General features: G+C 37.7%; 1 protein-coding gene across 1 annotated transcript in view; it reads left to right on the forward strand.

Moving 5' to 3' along the window:
- The window catches only part of gria1a (glutamate receptor, ionotropic, AMPA 1a), a gene marked incomplete at its 5' end in the record, with an annotated part of 68,693 nt that overhangs the window by 25,605 nt on the left and 15,558 nt on the right, over window positions 1–27,530 (forward strand). The window contains 7 exons of the mRNA XM_081382145.1: window positions 3,674–3,727; window positions 8,211–8,369; window positions 8,535–8,702; window positions 9,713–9,817; window positions 10,069–10,179; window positions 13,721–13,927; window positions 14,384–14,811. Coding sequence (XP_081238271.1) covers window positions 3,674–3,727; window positions 8,211–8,369; window positions 8,535–8,702; window positions 9,713–9,817; window positions 10,069–10,179; window positions 13,721–13,927; window positions 14,384–14,811 — 1,232 coding nt within the window. The remainder of the gene's footprint in view (window positions 1–3,673; window positions 3,728–8,210; window positions 8,370–8,534; window positions 8,703–9,712; window positions 9,818–10,068; window positions 10,180–13,720; window positions 13,928–14,383; window positions 14,812–27,530) is intronic.

Raw genomic sequence — 27,530 nt, forward strand, 5'->3', positions numbered from 1 at the left:
ATAAAAATAGCCTACAGGAATATACTGTGAATTAACAGCTCAAAATCGACACTCAGAGGCTGTTTTCACAATCACACCCTATACCCTCAATCACTATTGCCTACATTAGTTCACTAATATAGTCCACTTGAATGAAAAGAAGGACAAGAACAGAAAAAAGAAAAACACAGAAACTACAACTGACTTCCAGCAACACTGAGTGTGAAACCAGTTTACAAACCAGTTTAACATTATTTCTTTCATACATGTACAAAAGTTCTTGTTGAGAATTAACAGAGATTTAGTTAATAACAAAGTTTGTTGTCACCATGATGGAGATTAGTATTTGCTTTAGTTGGTCTCTTGTCTCTTGACTGCTTACCATTCATCTCCCTCTGGCTGCTGTATCAGTGAGTTTATAAAGCACAATTGATATGACAAGAAAAAGTCAAGAGGAAGATGAATAGTTATTTTTTGGCTTTTGTGATTGTTTAACAATCATCTTGGACTTGTCTGATATTCAGACCTTTCCTGTGTATATTCTTTGAATTTATGGGTATTTCATATTTACTATATTTAATTGTGAATCTACAACATGAAATCAACATTTCTGTAATCAGGTCTTCTGAACAATATTGTAATCATATAGTGCATTAAAACATGTTTAACTCCTGGTTGTCTCAGACACACACAGACATCAACAATCAGTATATGAATCTCAACAATGGTGACAATCAAAAGTTTCATGTCGCAATGCATGCTGGGTTCCAGGATAGTATAAAACTCCCAGCATTCACTGCTGCATGAATAATAAAAAAATATTGCCACCATTGTTGAGATTCATGTGCTAAATTGTGATATCTCTGTGTTTCTAAAAGACAGCATAGCTTTGTTATTTTTTGGTTTATGCATGATGTGTTAAATAAGTATTGTAATTTATTGCTGTGGTTTCACAGTGGTAATGTAACACTTTTGATTGAAGATAAAACTGAATGAGTAGGAATTAATTCCTTTGTGAATGAACAGGCAATATGATGACTTTATCACCATAATGAACATAACCGCATTCATTCATAAACTGTGTGTGTGCACAAGTGTGACTTGCAAAAACACAGCTCAAGCAGCAAAAGAAACACTAATGTTTTAGCATCAGCATCCCAACTAAAGCAAACACTGATCTCTATAATGGTAACTTCAAACCAAACATTTTCCATTAAACATCTCAACAACTTCTGTAGATGTATGACAGAAATAAAGTCATACTGGTTAATAATAAGTGTAATAATGTGTAATGGCTATAAGTCAGTTGTAGTTCTTGTGTTTCTCTATTGTCTGTTCTAACAGCAGGTGTTCATCACTAATGCTCAACATTCACTTACATATTCCCTTAATTATCTCACTGCAACACTGCGTCAGTGTTACTTTTACTCTTTGTAGTGTGGATTTCCCTGTGGGGTTGAAAGGGTTAACAGTGTAAGATAAAAAGACACACCCACAAAATGTATTTTAACAGTAATAAACTGTAAGTTATAAAACAGGTTTATACTGGCAACACTGTTGCCAGTATTTTACTGTAAAATCTTGTTTTTTGGGTCACCATTGTGCAGAAGAGTAGAGCCTGTGCTTCAGTCCAGGAGAAGATCTACAAACATTGATGATATGCTGCATGTTGCTTTATTTAACAGACAGTGACTGTGTAGTTGCTGATCCAGTGGAAATCTTTTTATTTACCAAAATTTTTTTGTGGTTTCAAATGAAATAAGTTCACAGTAATACTTTGCTCACTTTATTAATGCATAATAAATTTTAGTTAATACGTTTAAATGACAGTTGGTTAATTTAAGACAATCGGCTTCTGCAAGTGAAATTAGTTAACTTGAGTTTTAGTGCATTTTTACAGTAACATACTGTAGATTACAGTAAATTACTGGCAACAGTGTTGCCAGTATTTTACTGTAAAAAAACCCGGTAAGGTCTAACAGTGTAGATAGATAGATAGATAGATAGATAGATAGATAGATAGATAGATAGATAGATAGATAGATAGATAGATAGATAGATAGATAGATAGATAGATAGATAGATAGATAGATAGATAGATAGATAGATAGATAGATAGATAGATAGATAGATAGATAGATAGATAGATAGATAGATAGATAGATAGATAGATAGATAGATAGATAGATAGATAGATTACTTTTTCTTCTGCAGGACATAAAAGAAGATTTTTAAGATTTGGTTACTTTTGACTTCAATTGCATGGACAAAAACCACTGAGACATTTCTCAAAATCTTCTTTTATGTTTCACAGAAGAAAAGTCATACATGTTTGGAACAATGTGATGGTGAGTTTTACATTTTACGAAGAACTCTCCCTTTAATTTTGATCACAGCACTGAAATACACAAGAAGACGTGTGTTCTCCGCCCTGGGCTGGCCTGCCGGATGAAATCTTACTGGGGTCACCATTAATAACTAATACTACTGTCTGTCATGGCCACTAGCTAAAGTCAGCTTTCACAACTTCATTTTACAGAAAAGTGTGTAAGAGCAAACATCTACTCACATACATACAATTTGGTCACAGAATTGTTCTTTACGATCGCTCATTGTTATTTCTGAGTACCCCATTAGTCCCGTACATCCCGAGTATATGCAGAGGATTTTCTTTAATTATAGCCATAGAACAACTTAACAGTTCGATGGTGTCAGAGTCTTTGATACCCCTTGACACTGCACACTACGCACTCATGTACATCCACACAGGTTAAAGCTGCGACCCTCGGTCAGTGTACCAAACAGAACTGAGAGCGCTGCTAATGTGTTCCTCCCCCGTCAGAGTATGACTCATTGTTTTTCACCACTGTTGTACTTCATGCCTGCAGAAGCTTTGTTATCTCTATAGCCACACACACACAGAAACGAACATCACAAATCTTCATTCCTCTCCTCTTTGTTACTTAGAAATCATAGCCATCTTGATTCTGAAATACACTGAACTCAGTGTAAAGATGAAAGCTCAGGATTGTAGTCATATCATGGAGATGGAATGTGCTGTTGTTATTGTTGTTATTATTTAAATGTTTATGCATTTTTCAAAGTGACTCACATTACACATTTTATCAATTCATGTGTTTGCTATGAATCGAAACTATAACTTTGGTGTGTACTCTTTGAAGTAAAAATAAATAAATATAATAATTATTATTATTGTTGTTGTTGTTGTTGTTATAGATAATAATCATTATTATTTATTAACCATAACTTTGGTGTATGCTGTTTAGGGTAAAGGAACACCAAATATTATTATTATTATTGACTTGGTTCAAATAGTAATAATAAATATTATAATAATTATAGTAAAGTAAAATTTATTTATATAGCGCTTTTCACAATAGATAATGTTTCAAAGCAGCTTTATAGAAAAGCACAATGTCAGTGTTTATACTATCTTAATATCTTAATGCATTATTACTGATTCAATTGACTACTGATTCAATTGATGAATGCAGTGAAAAACTAAAAATACAATACATTTTTTGCAGTTATGTGACAGCAAATATTATATTACCGTGTGATTTATTAATATTTGTGGGTTTACTGTCATAAATAAGGCTTTATATAGTGCTGTGTTCTCCAAAATGAATACTGACCGCTGTAACTTTTCATCTTATTTGTTGGTCCATTTCAGATCATCGAGCTGGGGAAGAACGTGAAGAGTTATCACTACATCCTAGCAAACCTGGTAAGCAAAAAAAATAATTTAAATAACACAGCACTCATTTCAGCACTATGAGAGATCTCATGACTAAACCTCAGCATTAGGCTTTCAAATGCCACTGGACTCTTGATATTACAAGTGATTTGCATATTTTCACTACTGACCAATCGTAAGAAGATGCTCACTATGACTAACAAATGAGATGTTATATAAACGTTGCCTGGAGAACTGCTCTGTGAATATGAAAAACTACAAGTGATTTCTGCAGTCTTTGTCTGTATGTGCGCTCAACGTATGAGAACGGAGGGCTAAATTGATTTAAACAGAAATGATGATAATCGCAGCATTAATATGCTGTTGTGTGCTCCTGGATGGCACACTGCTGAGGATTTTAAATTAAACTGGTCTGGACGTTTTGTTAGATGTAATTGTAAATGATAAACGATAAAGGTTGCAAAGCAATAAAGAAAGATGTGCAACTGCCTGCGATTTCCATAATGGCCAAATTTTAAGAAGTGAGCAAATTACTCCCAGTGTCCTACGACGGGGAGCTCAATTCTATTTACACTGTGTTTGTGTGTGTGTGTGTGTGTGTGTGTGTGTGTGTGTGTGCGCGCGCATACATGGACGTTTGTATCTGAGTGGATGCCCGTGTAAGCTTCCCCTCTGTGTCCAAGACTTTTGGGTAAAGGCTAGTTTCTATAGTAACATCACCAACTCGCTGCACCACATTTACAGGGACGCCAAGCGGAAAAAGATACAACTCCATTCACTCAGTCGAGAGATAAGAACACCTGCTACAAGTACATCCGAGAGGAGAGAATGGGGAAATATCGAGTTAAAATCAATCATCATTTTAAAAATCCAGATATTCATTCTTAAAAAGATTGATATTTTACTCTGTCTTTTTTTAGAGGGTGCATGCGTGGCTCCTGTTATTTTTTAAGATCAATATTTTCATAATAAAAAAGTTAGGAGGTTCACTGTACTGTACCAGCATTTCCTCCATGACCTTTCCATCTTTAGCACCACGGTAAAATATTATTTTTCACAGTATTTGACTGTTAATGTGTGGTCATATGACCACGGGGGGAAATTGCAAGCACACTAGTCAACAGTCATGGCCGAGTCAGACTGGTAACCCGAAGGCTGTGCGTGACGTGATTCATGAACCGATCATCTCTTCTGATTTAATTACAACTAATCACGAGTTCGTGTTGAAGTAACTATTAATTCAGGTATTAGGACATGATTATTCATGCCCTGTTATTGTAAAGTGTTACAAAAAATTCTCCTGGGGAAATATGCCCCTAGACATATTTACATACAGATGACTCTAATGATCAGTTAAACAAAAGAGGAAAAAGAAGAGCTTCCTCTTTAGTTTTTTTTTTGCAGTGTTGTGGAAATATCCTAATGGTGTCACAGTGACACTGTCAGAGACTGTGCAGGTTTTCATAGGAGACACATCCGCCATATCTCACATTTTGGCTGCAGTTTTCAAGTCTTGTGCTTGACTGATCTGATTTGAGAACATGTAATGATAATACAGGTGTCTTTACCCAAAATCTTGCATTCCTTAGATCATTCACTTGGTTTACAGTGAGTTTGTGTAGGATCAGATGTGCAAAAGCCCTCTCTGTAGTTCTAGAGTGGGAGGACCGCCTACGCCTGAAATTGAGAATAATTACGCTGAGCCAAGAGAACAAGACTGGCAAAAATGAACGAAATCTGTCAAAAACCTGTAATGAATTATAATAGTCACATACAACTGAAGGATATCATCAGTGGTGCCCTGTTCCAGGAAACAGGATGTCACTGTTGCTGTGAGAGCAGATAGTTGACATGAGAAGGAATGCCAACAGAAAGATGCGGCCAATCATGAGAGAGCAGTGGCAGCCCTTCAGAAAGCAACTTGCTGTTGTAATCAGTAATGACTCCTGGCCCCATTTCTCCTCCATCTCTCGATTGTTTGTAGACTCATAGAGTCCCTTGCGTGGTGTGTCTAACCAGGCAGATTCAATTCAAGGCAAACATCACTATTAATATTAGGCCTACTAATTCCTGCTATATTCCTTGCATTTAAAATTTAATTTCAACTTAAACTGATTTAATTTAGTTGTCGAACATTTCTAATTTCCATTGATGTTCTTAATCTTATTTATTAATTACCAAAAATTATTTTGAATTATTTTAGTTAACAATAACAACACTGCTTCAATATAGTTGTTGCGAGTATTGGGCTACAGTTGGGCCTATGAGCTAGTGGTTATAAAGTTAAAGTAGTGAATGATTAAAAATATATAACCCGTCAAAATAAGAAATTTGAAACATTTATCTTTCTGAAATGAGAGTTTCAGAAATGTCGAGAGTTTTGCTTTTTTGAAATCAGTGAAAGTTTCATTCTGCAAACTGCTTGACTTTGTATTCTCCTTTAATTTATTATCAATTTGTTTGGTGAATGAGCTCTTGATTGCCTTCAAAGACTGTAGTCATGTTGATTGAGGGAAGAACGTGCCATGTTTCAGACTTGAGAGCTTGTGATGACATGCGTCCCAGTTGTGCGCTCAGTAACAGCATGGCATACGGTATGTGCAGTGATGCAGGCAGCCTGTGTATCTCTGATTGCCTTGTTCACTCTCACCGCAGAGAGTGATGAGGCTGTGAAACGAGGTTGTGTGACGCTTCAGCCCTGAGGCCAGCCGTGCGATAGCACTTCACTCCAAGAATTGATTTGATGTTACAGGATACTTTGAGTTGTCCCTGTGGAATGGTCAGGTTTTTTTTTTGTTTTTGTATAAATGCGTCTTTCTTTATAAATGAAAACATACACTAGCATTCAAAAGCTTGGGGATTAGTAAGGTTTTTCGATGTTTTTATAAAAAAAAGTTTGGTTCAAAATTTCAGTAAAAACAATAATACTGTGAAATATTATTTCAATTTAAAATAAGTTTATATATGTTTTTAAATGTAATTTATACCTGTGATGGCAAAGATGATTTTTCAGCAACCATTACTCCAGTCTTCAGTGTAACATTTATCAAGAAACATTTCTTCTTATTATTTAATGTTGAAATCAGTTGTGCGGATTATTATTTTTAAGAAGCCCTTGGTAAATATGATATATTAATGTTGAATAAAAGTATTAATTTCTGCTAAATAAAAAACTGACCTGACCTTTTAACATTGGTTTATAGTTGCCTTTATATTTTTGCTTAATATATTTTCTAGCGAAGGGATAATTTTTTAGGGGTGTGTGGCACCATAATATTTAGGTTGACAGCCTCTCCTTCTGCATATTTAAATTAGTGGGCAACCAATATGGGCCAACATTGGCATATGGGACTTCCCTGCGGTGCCATTTCATTTTTGCCCGTCAGTGAGGATCTCAGAACGTGTATGTTTGATTGCCCAGTCGACACTGTCAAATGTAACAAATGTCCTAAAGATTTGCTGCATATAATATAGTCTGACACATTGCACGGTCTGCCAAGTATACTATTCAGTCTTTGATTCTGAACAGCAGTTTATGTGTGTGTGAGGGTATTTGAGGTAAGACACAAGCGTGAGATCATGTTAGAAGTCTTGTTCGATGTCCTAGGGAGCAGATGTTCCCAGGGTACACAGGGACATGTTACTGCTCCTGGGGGACCAAGCGTGTTAAGGGATAAAAGATCAAAGATCAACACACTTACAGCCTGACAAGGGCTATTACACTCAAAACTGTGTGTGAGACACACACCAACGTATTTTGTTGTTGAGCTGAACACAAACTGATCTTTAGTACATTTATATTTGAGCTTATAGGAGTAAATAGTCAGCTTCATGAAATGAAACATTCCTCGTAATACTTCAGGTTAGATTCAGTTCGGTATGATCTCTGGTATGGAGAGTGTGTGGGCTGCTCTGGGGCAGCTTGCCTCAGCTGATAGGATTGTGAGAAAAGTCCTTGAATTACTGAATAGAGCCATTGGGATTAAAGACAAACCTCCAGAAAACTCTCATGGTGTGCCACTGTTTTTTTTTTTTTTACTTCAAATTCCTATTCACAGCTCCTGCATTTTCCAGCACCACATCGGATAACAACCGAGCTTTCTTGGATAACCAGCCTCAGTGGATGAGAGGGATTAGCCTTTTTCATTAAGTGATTGACCCAACCATTCTTTCCATTATAATTTTAACATTTGACAGCACTCCACAGGCCCGGCCTCATGCTCTCTCGCTACACTTGACCATTATTGTGGAAATGACTCCCTCTACTGCGAATTCAACCTGCATTTCTTGTCGAGGTCTTACGTTGGAATTTTTTTTAACAATCGCAAGGGATTCGTCATCATATTTTATCTCAGATTGGTTTCCCTTTTCAATTGAGTCAATTACTTGCCTTTAATGATTGGCATTTGGTTTAAATTGGATTCTTATCTTCTTATTGACTATGGAAACCTTCTGCTCTACTATAACTGAAATCACAGTATGTCATGCTAACATGTTTTTTGTTCTCTTGTAGGGATTTCTGGACATCGACCTGACAGAGTTTAAGAAGGGTGAGGCGAATGTAACAGGCTTCCAGCTGGTGAACTACGCAAACCCTAATATTAGTAGAACAGTGCAGCAGTGGTTGGACTTTGAAAACAAGGATGCCAAAGTTCCCAAGCGAGGACTGAAGGTACATTTCACCATGTAAAGGGTGAATTCAAACCTGATACACAAGAAGTACAACAAAAAAAAAACATGTAATTAGGTTTATATGCATTATGCAGTATATATTAAATATATAATGTGTATGTACATTAAATAAAACTAAATACATTAAATGTACTTCTTTATGCAGTACACTGGAGCTCTCACATATGATGGGGTCAAAGTCATGTCCACAGCCTTCCAGAACCTCCGCAGGCAGAGGATAGATATATCTCGGCGTGGAAACGCTGGAGAGTGTCTGGCCAACCCACCAGCACCTTGGGGCCAGGGCATCGATATTCAGAGAGCACTTCAGCAGGTATCTTGCCCTGTTGGGACTGCACACAGATATATTTTTGAATGAACACATTGTTCACAAACATAAATGTTCAATCTCCAAGACTGACACTGGTTCTAATCTATTCTGAGTGCACAAAATGAAACCCCAATAAGCAAATTACATCTTTATTTTGTCTCATAAAGTTCACATTGATTCACCAACGAGACCATCACAATCAAATGTGACACTGCAGATAATAAAGCCTGTTGGCGATAAACATTTATGCTGGTCCTAACAGCACATGACAAGTTATATTTACAAAGAGAGGGAAAGAACACCTGGCTTTGTTGCGTTACCCTTAGGCAGATGTTTGTCTCTTCGCTTTGGGCAGCGTATGAATATTTAAGCGCAGAGCATAGAATTTGGCTGACGAGGTTGAGCAGAATTTGTTAGCACAAACCAAATGAGACTTATTGGAAATCTTTTTTTAGAAATGCCCTCTGTTTGAGAAGCCATGAACAAATTGGAATTTTCTTCCAGCCATATCATTCGTTTTTTGAGTTCACTTAACTTAATTATAAGTGTGAGGAGGTCTAAGCAATGTAGTAAACTCAGTGTGTAGCATTCTTCTTGCAGAGGTAGGCTCTGTCACACAGCCCACGGCTGTGTCTGCTGAGAGTCTGATGTGTGCTGGACTGAGGCAATTTGGTCCATCTGCTGGGAGGCTAGGGAGATTGATGTTCAACTCGGTCAATTAACTCCATCATTCGGCCTGGGAGACATTCTGTACTGTACACACAGAAGAGGCGCTGTGAGAGATGTACACCCTTCTGGGGAGGAGTACTTGAGAGAGAGAGAAAGAAAGAAAGAAAGAAAGAAAGAAAGAAAGAAAGAAAGAAAGAAAGAAAGAAAGAAAGAAAGAAAGAAAGAAAGAAAGAAAGAAAGAAAGAAAGAAAGAAAGAAAGAAAGAAAGAAAGAAAGAAAGAAAGAAAGAAAGAAAGAAAGAAAGAAAGAAAAAGAAAGTCATCTTCTCTGTGTTTTTTACTCAGGTTCGGATTGAAGGCTTAACGGGACACATTCAGTTTAACGAGAAGGGACGAAGGACAAACTACACTGTCAGTGTGATGGAGCTCAGGCCGACGGGACCGAAAAAAGTAAGTACTTAAATTTCAGGATAAGGATTAGGAAGCCTCTCGATGTGACAGACTGTTTCACATTTCTCTGATGGATTTCTACTCTTATAGTTTAAACGAAACATTCACAGACCCCTGTATGGTTATTGTTTCAGAAATCCACTCTGGCCTAATAAATGAGCACTGTATTTGATGTAGTGTCTCCTGTGGGAAATCTCAGAAAGGTTTCTGATGATGCTCAAGTTCCTGTCCCTGATTTGATCTTTTCTCAGGTGGGTTACTGGAATGAGGATGAGAAATTTGTGAGCACGGCGGCCTACATGCCAGGGAGTAATGAGACTTCCGGACTTCAGAACCGCACATATATTGTTACCACTATTATGGTATGTCTTCAAATAATTTTTGTGATTTACTGGTTTAAATTTGTGCTGGTTTGAAAACACATTAAATGTTATACTACTGTTCAAATAGTTAGGGTCAGTAATTTTTTTTTTTTAACAAATTAATACTTTTATTCAGCAGCACGGGTGCCTTCAGATAACCAGAGGCCCCTGGACTACCCCGAATACAAATGTCACGAGGCCATTAGTCAATGTAAACATTTCAATTTGTGCTCAAGTATGTATAAATTCATTTGGCATAACTTTTCTTCCAATCAAATTTTTAGTGAACATCACTCTTGGTAGACATGACATTTTGTTTTGTTTTTGTTTAGAAAAAAGTCCGGTTCCATTCACAAAGCATACATTTTTATATATAAAAATAATTATGAAAAAAGTATTATTTTCGTGCAGCCAGTAGGCCCCTCCCCAGTGTAGGCAGGCCCCTGGGCTGTAGCCCATAGAAGCCAGTGCATTAATTCAGCAAGGATGCATTAAACTGATCAAAAGTGGCAGTAACGACATTTATGTTACATAAATCAAATATATGTTCCTTGAGCACCCAATCAGCATATGATTTCTGAAGGATCATGTGACACTAAAGACTGGAGTAATGGCTGCTAAAAATTCAGTTTTGCCATTACAGCAATAAATTGCATTTTAAAATGTACTTATATAGAAATCAGTGCATCAAATTTCTCTGTCGATGGGTGGTCCATGGCCCTTAGAATCTTCCTAACCTTCTCCAACATTACGGCGCCCCAAGGTCAAACAAAGATACAGGAATTCGGACAGAGCCCACCATCTCATGATTGTTCTCTCCTTTTTTTTTATTTCTTAGAATGGCTGATGCATCACCTCCATGTTTTTATCCCTCAGTATGACAACGGTAATGCTGTTCTGTGCAGATAAAAGCATGAAGGCTCTTTTGTGCTCTGTCTGTAAATGAGACATTATTGCTCCTCCAGCCACAGTGTTTTCATCTTATACTTAAAGGGGAACCGTGGATTGACTTGCCAGCAGTGGACAAAAGATTAATTTTCCTTTTCTTTATCCTCGTCTTCTTTGAGGCGATCTTTGGGCTTAGCCTGCGTTTTAGCGATTCTGTCGCAAGTTAGGCTTTAGAGGGCATTTATTAACCTTTCATATGTTGACTACCCGTCTCTTACCAAGCCAGAGAAAGGGCAGAGTGAGTGGAATGGTCTCCTGATGGAAGGATGTTAGGGGAAAACAGTAATGGATCAGCGTTTGGGTTAGGGGCTAAGCGCTCACAAGGGTGTAGGAGGGATTGCAGGAAATAGTCTGAGCTATGCTGTTTGTCCTACAGAGACTGTTTATCAAAGAGGCTGGAAATAGTGGCATCACCACGGGTGCTCTAAAGAATGATCTGTTTCTCTTGAAAGACAACATGTACCGTAGGCCATCTCGGAGGTCTACATTAGCAGCTAATATGGTGCCACTGTTCAGGTCTGTTTCAGCTGCATGGCAGCACAGCTGGGTTCAAATGTTTTGTTATACTGAAACATTTGCAGATATGACATTTTGAGGTTTGTTTCTGGAAAAGCTGTTTGGCAAAAAACTATATATCTCTATATGCTTTGTCTGTGTTTGCTTTCAGTGTCAATCCTATGCTGATCAGCAAGGGGTTCTTTTCTATTCTTTGCCACCTCACTCTATTTTTCTTTCCCTCCTCTATACGCTCTCATGTTATTTGTGAGCTCCTTAGAAAAGTCCTGTTACTGAGTGAGCTGTCAGCAGGGCCTCAGGTGGCGTTTGTTGTAATCTCCTCAGGATGTCCAATCTTTCTGAAATATCACAATTGAACTGCTAACTCATATTACAGATCTTCCACAAATAGAATCACCCTACACTTTCTACACAATTGATAGCCAGGTATGTCCCTGATGCTAAAGAAAAGTCATCTGAAAATAAACCTGTTAAGTTCACCATGTTCTAAGTAACAAACCACTATTTCTTATCTGCTTTGTCAACTATTTCTTACCCCAGCTCTCAATGTCTTAATATATGGTTTCCATAATGCCTACAGCCAGTCTATTGAGTTAGATACGTTGGCCCAGAGAGCTCAACGTGCTGCAACTGAAGAAAACACATGCAAATAGAAAGACACCCGCAAATTAAGAAATCTTCATCAGTTTTTCAACACATGTGTGCTCAAAATACTCACAACACAACCAAATACAGAAACGCACTGCAAATAGCACAGAACACAACGGAAATGTTTCCAGGGGACCCCAATAAGTGTCGAACCCGGCTGGGAAGTGCTTATAGCTCAAAGTCTACTTTATTATTTAAAGTACTATTATTTAAAATAATACTACTATTTTATTTTAATTTTTAAACTTTTGTGTGTGTGCAAAACATACAGAGATGACATGTTTATGACATATAACTTTGTATACAATATACAAAATGTATTAACAATATGTTTAGTGTCATCAGAATACAATGAAAAAAGAAGAGTTACAATGAGCTTCAGTTTTCAGTTAGCTGAAAAAAAAAGAAAGATAGAGAAAAAGAACATCAGGGAAAGATATTAATCTATACATCAGTTACATTGTACAAATTTTGTCATGATATGTTTAAATAAGTTTCATAAGAAATGTTAGGTAATGCAGGGTCCAAGGCAAATTTTAAAGTTGAGACACACACACAGATAAATAACGCATTTTTAAAAAACTTTTTTTTGTATAAAATGTATATATTTATTTGCAACAGTTATGTTAACAGCAATAATAAGATATTTCTGGTAATATTCAGCTGATGGACACGTGCTGCGTTGTCATGGGAACATCCCAGGGGAAAATAATGAGGAAATTACATTGTCTTTCGTTGCTCCCTTCACCAAGTGCGTTCCAAAAGGCTACATAATGGCACACAAGTGCCCTGCTCACTCTAAAGTCCCCACTTCATGGGCTTTGCCCTTCGAATGGAGTAGGGCATAGGGATGCTCACAAGTAATAAGCACGTCCCAGTCGGGTTCGTCACTTATTGGGGTCCCCTGGAAACATTTCTGTTGTGTTGTATTCTATTTGCAGCGTGTTTCTGTATTTGATTGTGTTGTGAGTATTTGGAGCACACATGTGTTGTGAAACTGATGAAGATTTCTTAATGTGTGGGTGTTTTTCTATTTGCATGTGTTTTCTTCAGTTGCAGCGTGTTGAGCTCTCTCAGCCACCGTAGTTAGACTATACTATAACTAAATTGCTGCTAATATCAATGGAGCTGTGTAGCGCATCCGGTGCTGTGTGCCTAGTAGACTTCTTTTTTTATCTTATTTGCCTTGTCTGTCTTAAATACTGTAAAAAAAATAAGACATATTACAAAAGTAAAAAACAATTGTCAAATATTAAAACATCAATTTGTATAATAAAACGATTTTCATTGAAAATAAAGTAGGATACATACTTATTCACATATTCTTTTAGTTTTGAATGGTTAAAGAAATATGAGGTCAGTTACTCAGAAATAGTGTAAATATTTGTTGTTCACTGTATATGTCTGTCTACTTGTGTGTCCTGACTAGGAATCACCATATGTCATGCTGAAGAAGAACCACGAGCAGTTTACAGGGAATGATAAATATGAAGGTTACTGTGTGGAACTGGCAGCAGAGATAGCCAAACATGTGGGATACCACTACCTACTCAAAATAGTGGCTGATGGGAAATATGGAGCCAGAGATGCTGAGACCATGATGTGGAATGGAATGGTGGGAGAGCTTGTCTATGGTGTAAGTGCTACATCTTATTTTCTCGCTACATAAATCCAGACGCGAATATCAGAGTGTTAGGAATGCCAAAGAACACAATAGCTTTTTTACCAGTTATGCTACTGATAAAAAAAATTGCTGTTATAAAATCTCAATCATTTTAATCAGCATTCCACCATTGAAAATCTAATCATTATTGTACTGAGAAAACCAGACCTCATGAGAAAAGGTTTAGCAATTAACCAAAAGACTTCATATTTTTACCTCAAGCATAATAACACGAAATGAGAGAGAAAAAATCCTCCTGGAAAGGCATTTACTGTAGATGGAGGATAGATTAGAGCAGGTCCGCTCTTCATTTACTTTGTCCTAGATTGACTTCTTCTACTGGTTCTACTGGTTCAGGTGTAATTTAATAAAATATATAACAATATATACTTGGTGTTTATTGCAATAACATCATAAATTCCTCTGCAGAAAGCTGACGTAGCTGTGGCCCCACTGACCATAACCCTTGTCAGGGAGGAAGTCATTGATTTCTCCAAGCCTTTCATGAGCCTCGGCATCTCCATCATGATCAAAAAGCCCACCAAGTCCAAGCCTGGTGTGTTCTCTTTCCTGGACCCTCTGGCCTATGAGATCTGGATGTGTATTGTGTTTGCCTACATCGGCGTGAGCGTGGTGCTTTTCCTGGTCAGCCGCTTCAGTCCCTACGAGTGGCACGCAGAGGACTATGACGACGGAGCTGAACAGAACCCTAACCAGCCCTCCTCGTCATCCGCCCAACCGGGTCAGGGCCAACAGAACCAGCAGAGTCAGGAGCAGAGCAACGAGTTTGGCATCTTCAACAGTCTCTGGTTCTCATTGGGAGCTTTCATGCAGCAGGGCTGTGATATCTCCCCCAGGTGAGATGCCAATTTGTGTTTTAGTTCAACGCTTCTCAACTGGTTTTGCTTTACGATTTTAAATTGGACATAAAGCGGCAGCTCAACACTGAAATTGTTTATCGTACAATGGTGAACAAAATTGTAACACATCACTCTAAAAAAAAGTGCTGGGTCAAAGAACCTGATGTTGAAGGTTATTCATTTTATATAATCACTACGCAGTGACTATGAAATGACCTTGTGTCTGTTCCAGTTAATTAAATGACAATCTAGACCTATAGAGAGACCTGTATTCACTGCATGTGCTCGGCAACTTTGTTACATATGCCAAGGATGTCACATTGTGTCTCAGCCCTGGAGTGTAGATCTGGTGAATGCTGGGATTGTAAGGCTAGCGTCCCAAACAGATATTTGCTGCAAAGTACATCTATTAAAGAAAAAAGTATATTATGAGACTACAGACGTTTCAACTGTAATCATTTGATTACACAATTGAAAACAATTGAATTTCATTCAGTAAGATTCCCCTCTGGAAGTTTTCCCTCAGAAGAACAGAACACAAAATCACTGTTGACAGATGTATGCGGTTTGGCACAGACTACCCAACATTGTGTTGCACCGACCCAGCTCTGGTTGGATGTGTGAGGGAGTATGTCAGTAAAATTGACAGGAGCTGAGTTACACAAAAACTACCCAGTACCTGAGTAAAAACAATAAAAAAATATCTCAATAAAATGACCCAACAGACTGAACACATCATTTGGGTTCAAATAACCTAGCATTTTTATTCTAGATACTTATTAATTGGTTTATAATAGATTTTTTTTTTTTAAATTTGATTGGTTCATGCACTCAGTTTATCTTTGTTACAAATGAACTCCTATTCAATGTCATTTAGGTTGTATTTTCTTTTACTTCACTTGGTTTGAGTACGAGTATGACGTCATGTCATTCAACTTATCCATGTTGGCATTTGTCTAATTTTGCTTCTACCAATGCCAAGTGACAGATGAATTGCAGCAAAATACCATAAAGTTTGTTTGGGCACACACACATAGATGTCAGAAGAAAATGAAAGTGAAATCAATTTCCTTTTATTAGTTGGTAAGCTGTTTATTTTGCTCTGGCACTGCTACACTATTACATATATGATGATTTCTTCATCATGTCTTGTTTTATGTTTCGATTTCAGTTTCAAATGACACAAAGGTGCACAGCAATCATATATTGCTTGCCGAAGATTTTTTAAATGTTTAAATGTCTAGTGATTTCTCAGCGGTACTGCTGTTGTGTGGCTCTTGGCAGATTACTGATATGTGCTTGCAGTTTAGCCATTTCTCATTTGCACAGCTGGTTTGTGGTATATGGCAGTATTTCTAAAGATCAAATAGAGTTGCACATCCACTTGGACCGGACACAGCAAGTCTAATTCCACAGTGTCTAATGAGAGGAAGACAGCAGCTCTTTGAAAGGCAAATTAAAGTGCTGTGAGGGCTACATTTGAGCCTTCCACTCAGTGCTGCTGGTGCGCAGGGCCAGAGATGAAGTGTCTCTCGCTACACAGTTGCTGGACTCTTAAAGGTCACCAATTAAAAACCTAATTAATTGGGGGTGAAGCTGGCAACATGAGGTCAATGGCTGTGGGTTTTAAGGGCACAGGGAGGGATGGTGCAGTATGTCTCAGAGAGAGAAATGTCAACGGCTGAGTTCAGGCACCAGACAGCATTCGCACCTGTGGGCAACACATTGAAGTCTCGCTGATGCTTAAAGCTAACATTCCAGATGGATAACCCTAGATTCCTGGTTCTGAAATATAATTAAACGTCTGTCTGATCTGTGAGTCTCTTAAAAAGTTGAAGAGAGAGGTAAAAATGTGTGGCTTTGTTCTGTTCCAATATAGTGTCTTAAATTGCATTAATCCAATCATGTATTCTCTATGAATTATAGGCTGTTCTAAACATGTAATAATCCTATCATGCATTGTAACAATCTCAGTTGGTGGACAATGTGGGAGAAACAGTGACTCTTAATGAACACATTTCATTGAGTATTGAAAATTATCAATAGAAAAAGTTCAGTGTAGAAGAAGACTAATTATTTTACCTAAGATTTGTGTGCATATCACTATGTTAGTTTAGCAACATTTTAACGCCAAACTGTATTGGAATCAATTGAGTCTGCTGTGCGCTTTTTGTGAGGAGCTGTTTGTATTACACACGGAATCGATGTCTAGTTTGGACATTTTACATCAGTCACTTATGAACTTCCATTTCAATTCAGATTCTTCCTTAGGAAGCGCTTGTCTATGTAGACTGTTGGTTTCTGTTGTTTTTTGCAGTTTTGCCTGTGGATGCCATTTCATCAACATAGCAATAATTGTACCTTTCCTTTTTTGGAAGTGGACAATTACTACCATAAGCATAATTACAAATGGGTACGTTGGCAGGGAGTCATTAAAAAAAGAGATGTGATGAGTAAATAATGAGTTCAGTTTCAAAGGTAACATCTCACACCCTTTAATATGGGTTTTATGTTCAGCAGCGCCTGTATGGCAACATGCACTTTAAGTACCATGAGTGCTCGCTTTTTGGAGGTAATATTATTATTATTTTTATTATGTAATTCTTGGCATTAAGTTGATTTGTCTACAAGATAGAGTGAGTAAAAACGAGAGCGATTGTGTTAACGCATAGAATCTTTTGTGAATCCTCATATGGCTCTTTTTCCACCAAATGTTTCAAACTGACTGACTACACAAGCTAGTTTGATTGGCCGTCACCACAGACACTCACAAATGCATGCTCACACCACGCTGTGGTCTATATGTTAATGAAGTTGTGACACCCCATTGTCTGAGAAGGTTCTCTGTGTCCCACACCCATTCCCATTCTACAATTGATGATGACCATTTGCTCAGGGTGTGATCAACCCAAATGGTGAAGAAACAATTTAACTTGACTTCCTTCATCTCTATGATAATTAAGCCATTTTGGGGATGAGCTCATTCTAAAATATATATTGGAGTGGAATCTGGGTCGAGGCAGACTACAATTTCTTACAAAACCAATCATAACAGGTGCGCAAATTAATTAAACAATGAAAAGTCATAGAAACTAACTGAAAACTAGAACACAGAGCTAAAACATGTGACAAACCCACCCAAAACAGAAACAAACCCGGATTATCCCTTACAGATTTGAACATTCCTGATTTGAATATTTCCAATAATTTTCTATTCTTGACTGATCAATAGATGAACTACAATGAACTACAATCCCACAAACAATGCAGTGCAATATGGTTATATATGATTTATTTATGTACTTTTTTTTTGCTATGTTGGTATGGAAAATGACCTTAACCTGCACTGATTCACAGTGATAAGTCTTGAACAATCCCTCAGTGTGTCATCCAGCATATCAGAACTTCCAGGCGGTATATGTCTCTGTGAGCTCCTATATGAATCGATCGTTCTGTCTCAGCCGTGATGCTGAAATGTCAGCTGTGTGAGAGAGAGCAGAACGTCACTTTCCTGTGGATGTCTCCTGTGATCGGGCGCAGAGCGGCTTCAGAGGATCTTAATTAGACTGTGTCATTTCTCCCTGTCATTTTTTCACTGTGACTCAGACTCTGCAGAGTGCAATCGACAATGCTGTTATGATTATACCTTCTCTCTCCGTGTCACTGAAGTTCTATAAACAATTGAAGATGGGTTGCTGATAGCGTGTCCGCATTGCGGGTGAACATGTTTCACCATCTAGAACACGTCACCTCAGACATTGCTGTATATGAGCAGACATGCACGACTGGTTCTGTTTGTGTGATGACATTTAATTAGTGACTAGAGGACGATAGAGCGAGTACGGCAGCAGCATTAACCACCTCCATTACGCTTCTTTAATCATGGGTAGTCAGAGCCTCTTTCCTCTGTGATCATCTGCATGTGAATTTACACTTACTCCTCCTGTCTAATGAGCGCGGATAGGTTGAATGGTGAGTGGCCTGGCTGCTTGATGGTAACAGTCAGGCTAGTTTGCCCAATCGTGTGCTATTTATTCTTTGGGAGAAAAAAAAAATTGTTCAAATGTCAGACCTGTCACTCAAACCTACCCATCAGGACTAATTTATGCAAGCCACTCAAGATAATGTTTATCTCCTCACACAGGTGGGCCCACAACTTTCTCTTCTCTTCTCTTCTCTTCTCTTCTCTTCTCTTCTCTTCTCTTCTCTTCTCTTCTCTTCTCTTCTCTTCTCTTCTCTTCTCTTCTCTTCTCTTCTCTTCTCTTCTCTTCTCTTCTCTTCTCTTCTCTTCTCAATATTATATATACAGTTATAAATAGTAAGATTTGTTGTTTTTAAAAGAAGCATAATATGCTCAGCAAGTCTATGTTTATTTCATCAGAATTAAGAAAAACGGTCATATCATAAAATATTTTTTTTCCTTTGATGGCAAATGGAATTTTTAGCATCATAACTCCAGTCTTCAGTGTCACATGATCCTTAAGAACTCTTTCTAATATGGCAGTTTGTTGCTCAAGAAACAACCATGACACATTTTTTTTTAGGATGCATGTGTTCATACACTGCAAAATAACTGCGCTTTTCTTACTTAGTATTTTTGTCTTGTGGCATAAGTTATGTCTTTTTTTCTGATTTTTTTTAAAAAATAAATAAAATTAAGTGAGTTTTTGATTAAACAAAATGATCTGCTGGTGGGGTAAAAAACTTAATCTTAATTCAAGATTATTAATCTCACAAACAAGATTATTTGTCTTTTGTTTTTACTTGTGTCATTTTACTTGTCTAGTAAATGCTTCTTGATTTTATGAATTTTTAGATATTTGGACTGTAAACAAGACAAAAATACTAAGTGAGAAAATATTTTTTTGCAGTGTAGGAACAGCATTTATTCGAAACAGAAATCTTTTGTAACAAGATTACAAAGTCTTTACTGTCATTTTTGATTAATCAAATGTGTCCTTTTTAACACTGTATTGTGTTGTATTTTGTACATTTCTTAATCTTCCCAGCCACTTTGGCAGGAATCCCCCATAGTCCCCAGAAAGGGGAGAAAAGAAATAAAATCATTAATTTTAAATATATACAATAGCCCACTACAACTGTCACTCATATTTACAGAGTTACTACAGAACTACCACTGTTAAAAAATTGAAAGTGACTCCATTTAGTGCAGAATAGAGTGGTGTATGACGTCAGAACCAGCCCGGTCTCACCCCAAAACGTCACATACTGACGCGTCTTGACCATACGGCAACATACGACGAAAAGGGTACCCCTAAAACGTCCATATAAGACGAAGACATAAGCGCACCAGCAGCGCCTCTTAGCGGTACCCTAACGCATACCTAAACCTACCCATAACCCGAATCGTCACATATGGACGTTTTAGGGGTACCCTTTTCGTGGGTGTGTGTAATTTACGTTGTAGAACAAAATGGCAAATTATAGTCATATATTTTAGCCTATTTATTATTTATCTATTTATTGTTTATAAACAGGCTTTATTTTACACTTAAATCGGAAAAAAAATCATAAAAACCCATAGAAATTTTTTGAAGGAACCAGCGGCGAAAACCTGCAAACCTGCACACTCTATTCTGATGACTTCATATGAATGTTTAGACTGAGGTCACATTGCTAAGCATTGGACCTGTATCTGATCTAGAGCCACATACTGTATGGAAGTGGCCCAAATCAGAATGGAAAAGATCAGATTCCATGTGGTTTGTGCTGTTCACACTGATAAGAAAATAAACATCTGAGTCACATTATGAGCAAAAAGAAATTGGACTTTTGCCTGCAGTCTGACTTTAACCATGTTTGGCGATACAAATTGATGTTTTAAATTCAGCTTGTCATTTTAGTTTAAGCACTTGTTTGGTTTCCTTGATGTTTCATTTAAGCAACTATTCCTTGCCAACATGTGTTTCTTTCTTTCTTTCTTTGTGCTGCTTTTAGTTAATCCTATTGCTTCAGTCAAAGATCCTTACAGGATAAATGAAACGATACTGTCAAACATGTTTTTGGGAGAAGATAACAGTTTTATGAGGTTTGTTTTTTCTTAATGCGTTATGCAACAGGCCCCCTGAAGCAAGAGAACGAACATACAATAAGAACAGGAGCAGCAACAGTTTTCTTTTTAATTATCTTCACTGAAGCAGTCTCTGGAGGACTCCACTTAGACTTTGTTTTGCAGTTCTCTCTACGTTTCCTCTGTGGAGTTACATCGCTTATTAGATATTTAGAGTAACTGCCTGAGTCAGTGTCCAGCGCTCTGCATATTTACTTGCGTGCTCATGATCTTCCTCACATCAGCTTGTTTATTTCCACCGAAACAACTGTCTTCCTGCCTCCTATCTACTTTGTGTTCTTCAGCAGAAAGACATTAAAACAGATTTAGAACATGAGAGTGAGTAAATGATGATAAAATTTCATTTTGGGTATCCCTACAAATGCATTGTAAGACTAACTCTCTTTATGATTACACACATAACATGTGTTGTTTGCTTTGTTTTGATTATTCTCTTTAAAGGTATAATTCTGAATATGTATTCTAATTATTAGTATGCCTCAAAAATATGCGTGAGTGCACATGTGACTACGTTATGGAGAAGAAAAAGAACTTTAATTTAAAATACTTAGTAACCCAAATATCTATGTGTACATTTAGTAATGCGTTACTTCTTATATCAAAAAGGTCATCTGATTACTTAATACACGTTACTTATTGTCACGCTAAACTGTGGCTGTAATGAATTTGCACGTTGATCAGAGATAACACAAATGGTCTTTAATATAATAATCCAAAAAAACGGAAATACATGAGAATATCACAGGGAGAAAACACACAACCACTTAGCTAAAGACGACACGGGACAATGAACAGACAGAACTCAGGGTATAAATACACAGGGGTAAACAAGGAAACAGAGTTACCATAATATTGGTCCTCTGTTGAATGTTGTTATGCCTGCTACAGACTGTGCAATTTCGACAATCCTATAAGATCATTACAAATCACACTCTATGACATGGATCTGGGACGACATGTACAGCAATTAGACTTTACGATGATGACACCTATTTAATAGTAGGCTACGACGCAAGTTAGTATAGAAGAATAAAACGTCATCAGCTTGCGCTATAGTGGTAAACAAATAGAGCAAGATGAATCACACTTTGGCAATTTATGTGCGCTGAAAAAAGAGGAGGAAGTGAAAGAGAATATGGACGCGGTCATGTCTAGCATGCCAGATTTGCAAATGGAGCTTGGAGGTTTTAGCGCATTGTAGCGCATTGATTAATATGCCATTTCATGTTGCATTTTTATTGGCTGGTCAGTAGATCGTACGCAGATCGTAGCAGCAAACACACTGTGAGATGATCATGCTAAATTTCTGTATCAGAAAAGTCTGTCTTTGGTCGCAAGACCGTGACAACGCCCGTCTTTGAACCTTTCTCACTGTATGACGTAGGACCACCGTTTAGGAACCACAACCACAGAGATCGCCACGATTGGTCATCTTTCGTCTGGGACAGCCCAAAATCGTACGTGTACCGGACATTAGACATTTTAGATATATAGTTTAGTCATCTGCTTTACATCCTCCCCAGGAGAAAGGCATTTCTGTGTGGGACTCAGAGTCAGATGGGTAGAGACAGTTCAGAGTTTAGAATATCAGATATTCAATTCAATGTCAGACAGATGAAAAGAGAAAACATGCAGCGGAAAAACAGTGGTCTTCTCCGAGCTACACAGAAGCGTGCTGGCTGTAGACGGGTTTCAGTCGGTTCAGTGTGGACCGAAAGCTGTTCAGTGACAAAACCCATCTCAGCCGCCTGTTTGGAGAGAAAAGAGTGCTGCCATGGCAACGCTGAAAGACATGGGTGTTTCCTCTGGAGTGGCACAGCTCACAGTGTGAGAGCACTGCTGACTGAGTACCACCATCCGCTTGTGTGTGTGCGGGAGAGGCAGGTTTAGCCTACATTATAGGGACCAAATGTCCCCACAATGATGGAAGAACAGTCAAACAGTCAAATGCAAAAAGGTTTATGTGACGGAGGTTTCAGTATTGAAAATGTAATTAGCTGGCATGTCAATGAAACGTCCCTATAGAAAGCTATGTGTATTTGAATCGGGTTTATGCGCCCTATTAGTGTCTGTAAAGTCATAATTTGCATAAGAATGTATGGCTTTCATTGGTTTTCATGATTTATCAGGGGGTGATTTGTGTTTTTAGGTGCATATTGTATCTAATGCTGGTTCTAGTGTGTGTGTGTGTGTGTGTGTGTGTGTGTGTGTGTGTGTGTGTGTGTGTGTGTGTGTGTGTGTGTGTGTGTGTGTGTGTGTGTGTGTGTGTGTGTGTGTGTGTGTGTGTGTGTGTGTTTTTGTTTATATTACATTGTGGGAACCAAATGGCCCCACAAGGATAGTAAAACCTGAGATCACCTCCATTGTGGGGACCAGCCAGCGGTCCCCATGAGGGAAATGGGTTAATAAACATACTTAATGATAGTTTTTTGAAAATGTAAAAATGCAGAAAGTTTCCTGTGATGGGTAGGTTTAGGGGTAGGGTTAGTGTAAGGGGACAGAATATACAGTTTGTACTGTATAAAAACCATTACGTCTATGGAGAGTCCCCACAAAGATATGTGCGCCTGTTTGTGTGTGTGTGTGTGTGTGTGTGTGTGTGTGTGTGTGTGTGTGTGTGTGTGTGTGTGTGTGTGTGTGTGTGTGTGTGTGTGTGTGTGTGTGTGTGTGTGTGTGTGTGTGTGTGTGTGTGTGTGTGTGTGTGTGTGTGCTGTTGCAGGGAGAGTCAGTAGCCACAAATATCCGGGCCACCTTCAGTAGTAAGTTATCTTGAACAGGGCCAGTGCAGAAGATTATGGCTATCATTTATATAACACAGGAGGGCAGTTATATCTCAGCAGTGGATTTCATAAGACACTTACACATCCATCTAAATAAGAGACTCTGAGCCAAGCGTGTTTTATAATGATCTGTGAGATTTATGAAATTAAAAGTGCACAAATAAAACACAGCAGTTTCATATCTCTACATGCCGAGTCACATACATGTGCTCTGCAATGAGCATATTATGTACACATTAGGGAAATCACCCTCATTTAATTGCAGTCGTTTGCAGTAAACGGCATTTGCATAATCATCTCATTCCATACATGCAGAGCGTAAATACTGACCTCGTGAGGAAGAGGGAGCGGCAGCTTGGATTTAAGCACGGAGAGATTCTGACATGTGACCAGGAATGAGATCAGTGTGTCAGCTTCACACCGCTCAAACGGCGCCCGACAAAAGCTGTCAAACAACATCAGAGCACTGAGCTACATTTTCCTCTGCCAGCTTCAGATTTCTGGTGCCCGAGCCTCCTGAGCACATTTTGCCTGTGGTATATTTGCAGAGTTTGACTTGGGCTTTTTTCACAGCCCACTGATGTTTTCAGGGGTGTAGGAATTATCTGAAAACTGGGAGGGGAACATACATGTTATTAGCTTGGCTCATGCATATTAGGTGATTAAAAGATTTGCTTAAAGTGCACATACTTGAAGTGGGCACTATAAAGATTAGCACTTATTAAATTCTGATACAGCCGATTGGAAAAGACTTCCGCTTGAGCTTAAAGCTGTTGTTTTACACCGCAGGCTACTTTTTTTCCTTCCAAAACAAAGCTCTTTAAATATAAATATAATGGTTATTGCAAAAAAAAAAAAAAAAAAAAAACTGTGTGTCCCTGAATCTCAGTATAAATGAAATAAATGAATAATTGAAAATATATTAGTTTTATTTCTAACTATTTAAATAAGCATTAACTAACTATCATTTAAACAATATATAACATACAATAGTATATAGTTAGTGTTATTTTTAGTATTATTTATTATTATTTTGAATTAGCTTTTTTTTCTTTTTAATTTTAGTTTGTTTTAGTAATTTGATTGTGCCTTTTATTAGTTTTTTTTTTTTTTGTGGGGGGGGGTGTTCAGTTTTGTTTTTAGTAATTTTAGTACTTAAACTTTTTTTTACTTAGCTGCCAAGGAAATATTTCTTATGTTTATTTAAGTTTTTAATTTTTTAATTTATATTTTTTTCAGCATATATATATTTTATTTTAGTTCATATTTTTTCCATGCAAAGTAAGTGTTAAGATGGTTCACATTTTCTGTGTGCAGCATTCTGCAGTGTTTCAATAATCAAGCTGTTATTAAAATCACAATATGGTGACTGCAATGTTGACATTACTAATCAAGGACATCCCTTAGTATTGAGTCATCCATTTTATTTCCGCAAATAAATGTACTTCGGTATGCCTTCACATTTGATTATCGCTACTTGGTGTTGTAAATATGGCATGCTGTGTATTTGTCAGAATATGTATAGCGTATTTAATGGTAATTAGCTAAAATGAATTATGAAGCTGAATAAACAGCAGACACAACACATCAGCATCTTCATGAGACCAGTTTAGCACTAACTCAACACACTTCGGCAAGTCCTGTCGTGAATCATTTTTACGGTGTAGCCTGGTATTGATTTACCACCATCATTATATTATAATACTGCTGTGTACTAAAGCATTCAGCAAATAAATTTCCCATCCTACAGGTGCTTACATAGCTTTCTGTACACAGCTGGATTTGTAAACACATTTCACGCAATGAGAGAACACGGAAATGAAATATAGACATGAGTAAGAATCTCAGATTTATTTATTTTTTACCTTAACAAAGGTAAGCAAAGGCACCAAAGGTACCAAACTGGTATCAAACTTCCTGGTTCCGGAAGTTTTTTTTTTTTTTTTTTCATTGGGATTTTAAAATAGTCTTTGTTAAAAGAGTTATACTAAGCCATGAACCAAGCCAATCAGCTACGAAGTGAATCACAACAAAACATACAAATATTTTGGAAATAGGACAAAGGTACAAGACTGTGTAGGCCTACTTAACCGTTTTAGTGAGGAAAAGAACTACAATCCCATGAAGCATTGCGAACAGCATAATCAAATTAAAACCGATGGAGAAATCTAATCAACATAAATTAGCCTAGTAGTTTTAAATGTATAAAAACAATATATTTTAAGTTTATTGCAAAGTATGCATATACCTACAGTATGTTTAAGGCATATGGGAGTTTGACTTGATTATAACTTTCGCAGTGCTTCATGGGAGTGGGCGGAGCTAAAGAGCTATTTTGGAGCATGTTGCTTTTTTTTTACTCTCTGATTGGTGTAATTTCCTGTACAGCACCAAAGGGTAACTCTCGCCAAAATTGATTTTCACTACCGACAAAACAACAAATTATCCGTGAATTTATATGGAACTATAGCCTGGGTTTCCCCATGCTGCCTTGAGCGCAGCGCGATTTTATTCACGCTACTAGGCAGCCTGGATACCATGGACCAGATTTTCCCCTCAAAAAGGGAACCAATCACAGAACGGGGAGGGAGCAGCAAGACGATGACGACGTTTGTTTATATCTATGGATCTAACATGGCAGCAGACGCGAAGTAACCTTTCGATGCAGCCTTAGATAGTGTTCCAAGTAGTTTAGAACGCAAGTTTATTCCGTCTTCTTCCTCGTCGAATTTCTTTCGCTCTACATACGTCATCTGGTATAATTGAAACGATTGCCTATGAGCTACGTACAGGCACATTTGATAGACATTCGTAGCGCTCAGTAAACGGCTCTGGGCATTCGTAAACCACGCCTCAAATACGAGAAAATGAACATATGGTTCCCAGACCACGTCTCAATGAGAAGAGGTCTGACGTTAGCCAGGCTAATGGAACTAAGCTTTAGAAGCTTTCTCTCCTCCTGGTTACGTTGCATTCGGAGATCGACTATTTTTGACTGACAAAATGCCGGCGGCCGGAAACACTAACTGATAAAGTGAATCATACAAAACCTTTCTTTTTAGTAAACTGTGTGTACACAAAACAATGTTGTCAATGCTCAAGTTCATGTGTAGAGACCCTGGTGATACTTCGAGCACAGTTTTATGTTGTGTGGAGCCTTCTTAGTGTTGGAAAAATAGCGATTTTGATGCTATTATAGAAGTGCCCCATTCAAAAGGCATTTTGACCTAAAACGAAAATACGGTCAATCTTAAAAGTGGCCATTCTAATTATGCCTTTACATGAAAGTTTGACTCGGGTAGATTAACAAAAAGAGCCTAGGTTCAATTTTGGCAAGAGGAATTTCACTGTTAAACACAACAGTGACAGTTTCAGCAGAAGCAAATTCCATATATTAACAACCTCGCAGCTCTCAGTAAGTCTGTCTTTAAAGGTTTATAAGTTATCGTTCAAAATCAAGTTTTTTTGTGCTCAATCTCTGCTCAATTTCCTGCTCCGTGTGTGAGCGTAGTGCGCTCTGCCTTGTCGCTCACGGCCCAAATGCTCCACTCATGTACCGATCACGCTCACCGGAAAAGAATGAGGGGAAGTCTGCTCAAATAACGCGCGGAGAACATGAAATTTCTCTGTAGTAGACTTGTTTCTGTTTGCAATAGCCCTGTGCTGTAACATGGTGTGTATAGCAGTGCTGGACAACCCTGGTAAAATGACGCTACTGATCCACTCCCTGCTATCTGCTATTAAGTCATTTTCGGCTTTGGTTTTCGGCCAAGTGCATCCAGAGTTTTCGGTTTCAGCCCAGAATTTTCATTCCGGTGCAAATTATTTTTTTAAATTTCTAAATA

This window comes from Scardinius erythrophthalmus (assembly GCF_964197995.2).
Source record: "Scardinius erythrophthalmus genome assembly, chromosome: 13".
Classification (NCBI taxonomy): Eukaryota; Metazoa; Chordata; class Actinopteri; order Cypriniformes; family Leuciscidae; genus Scardinius; species Scardinius erythrophthalmus.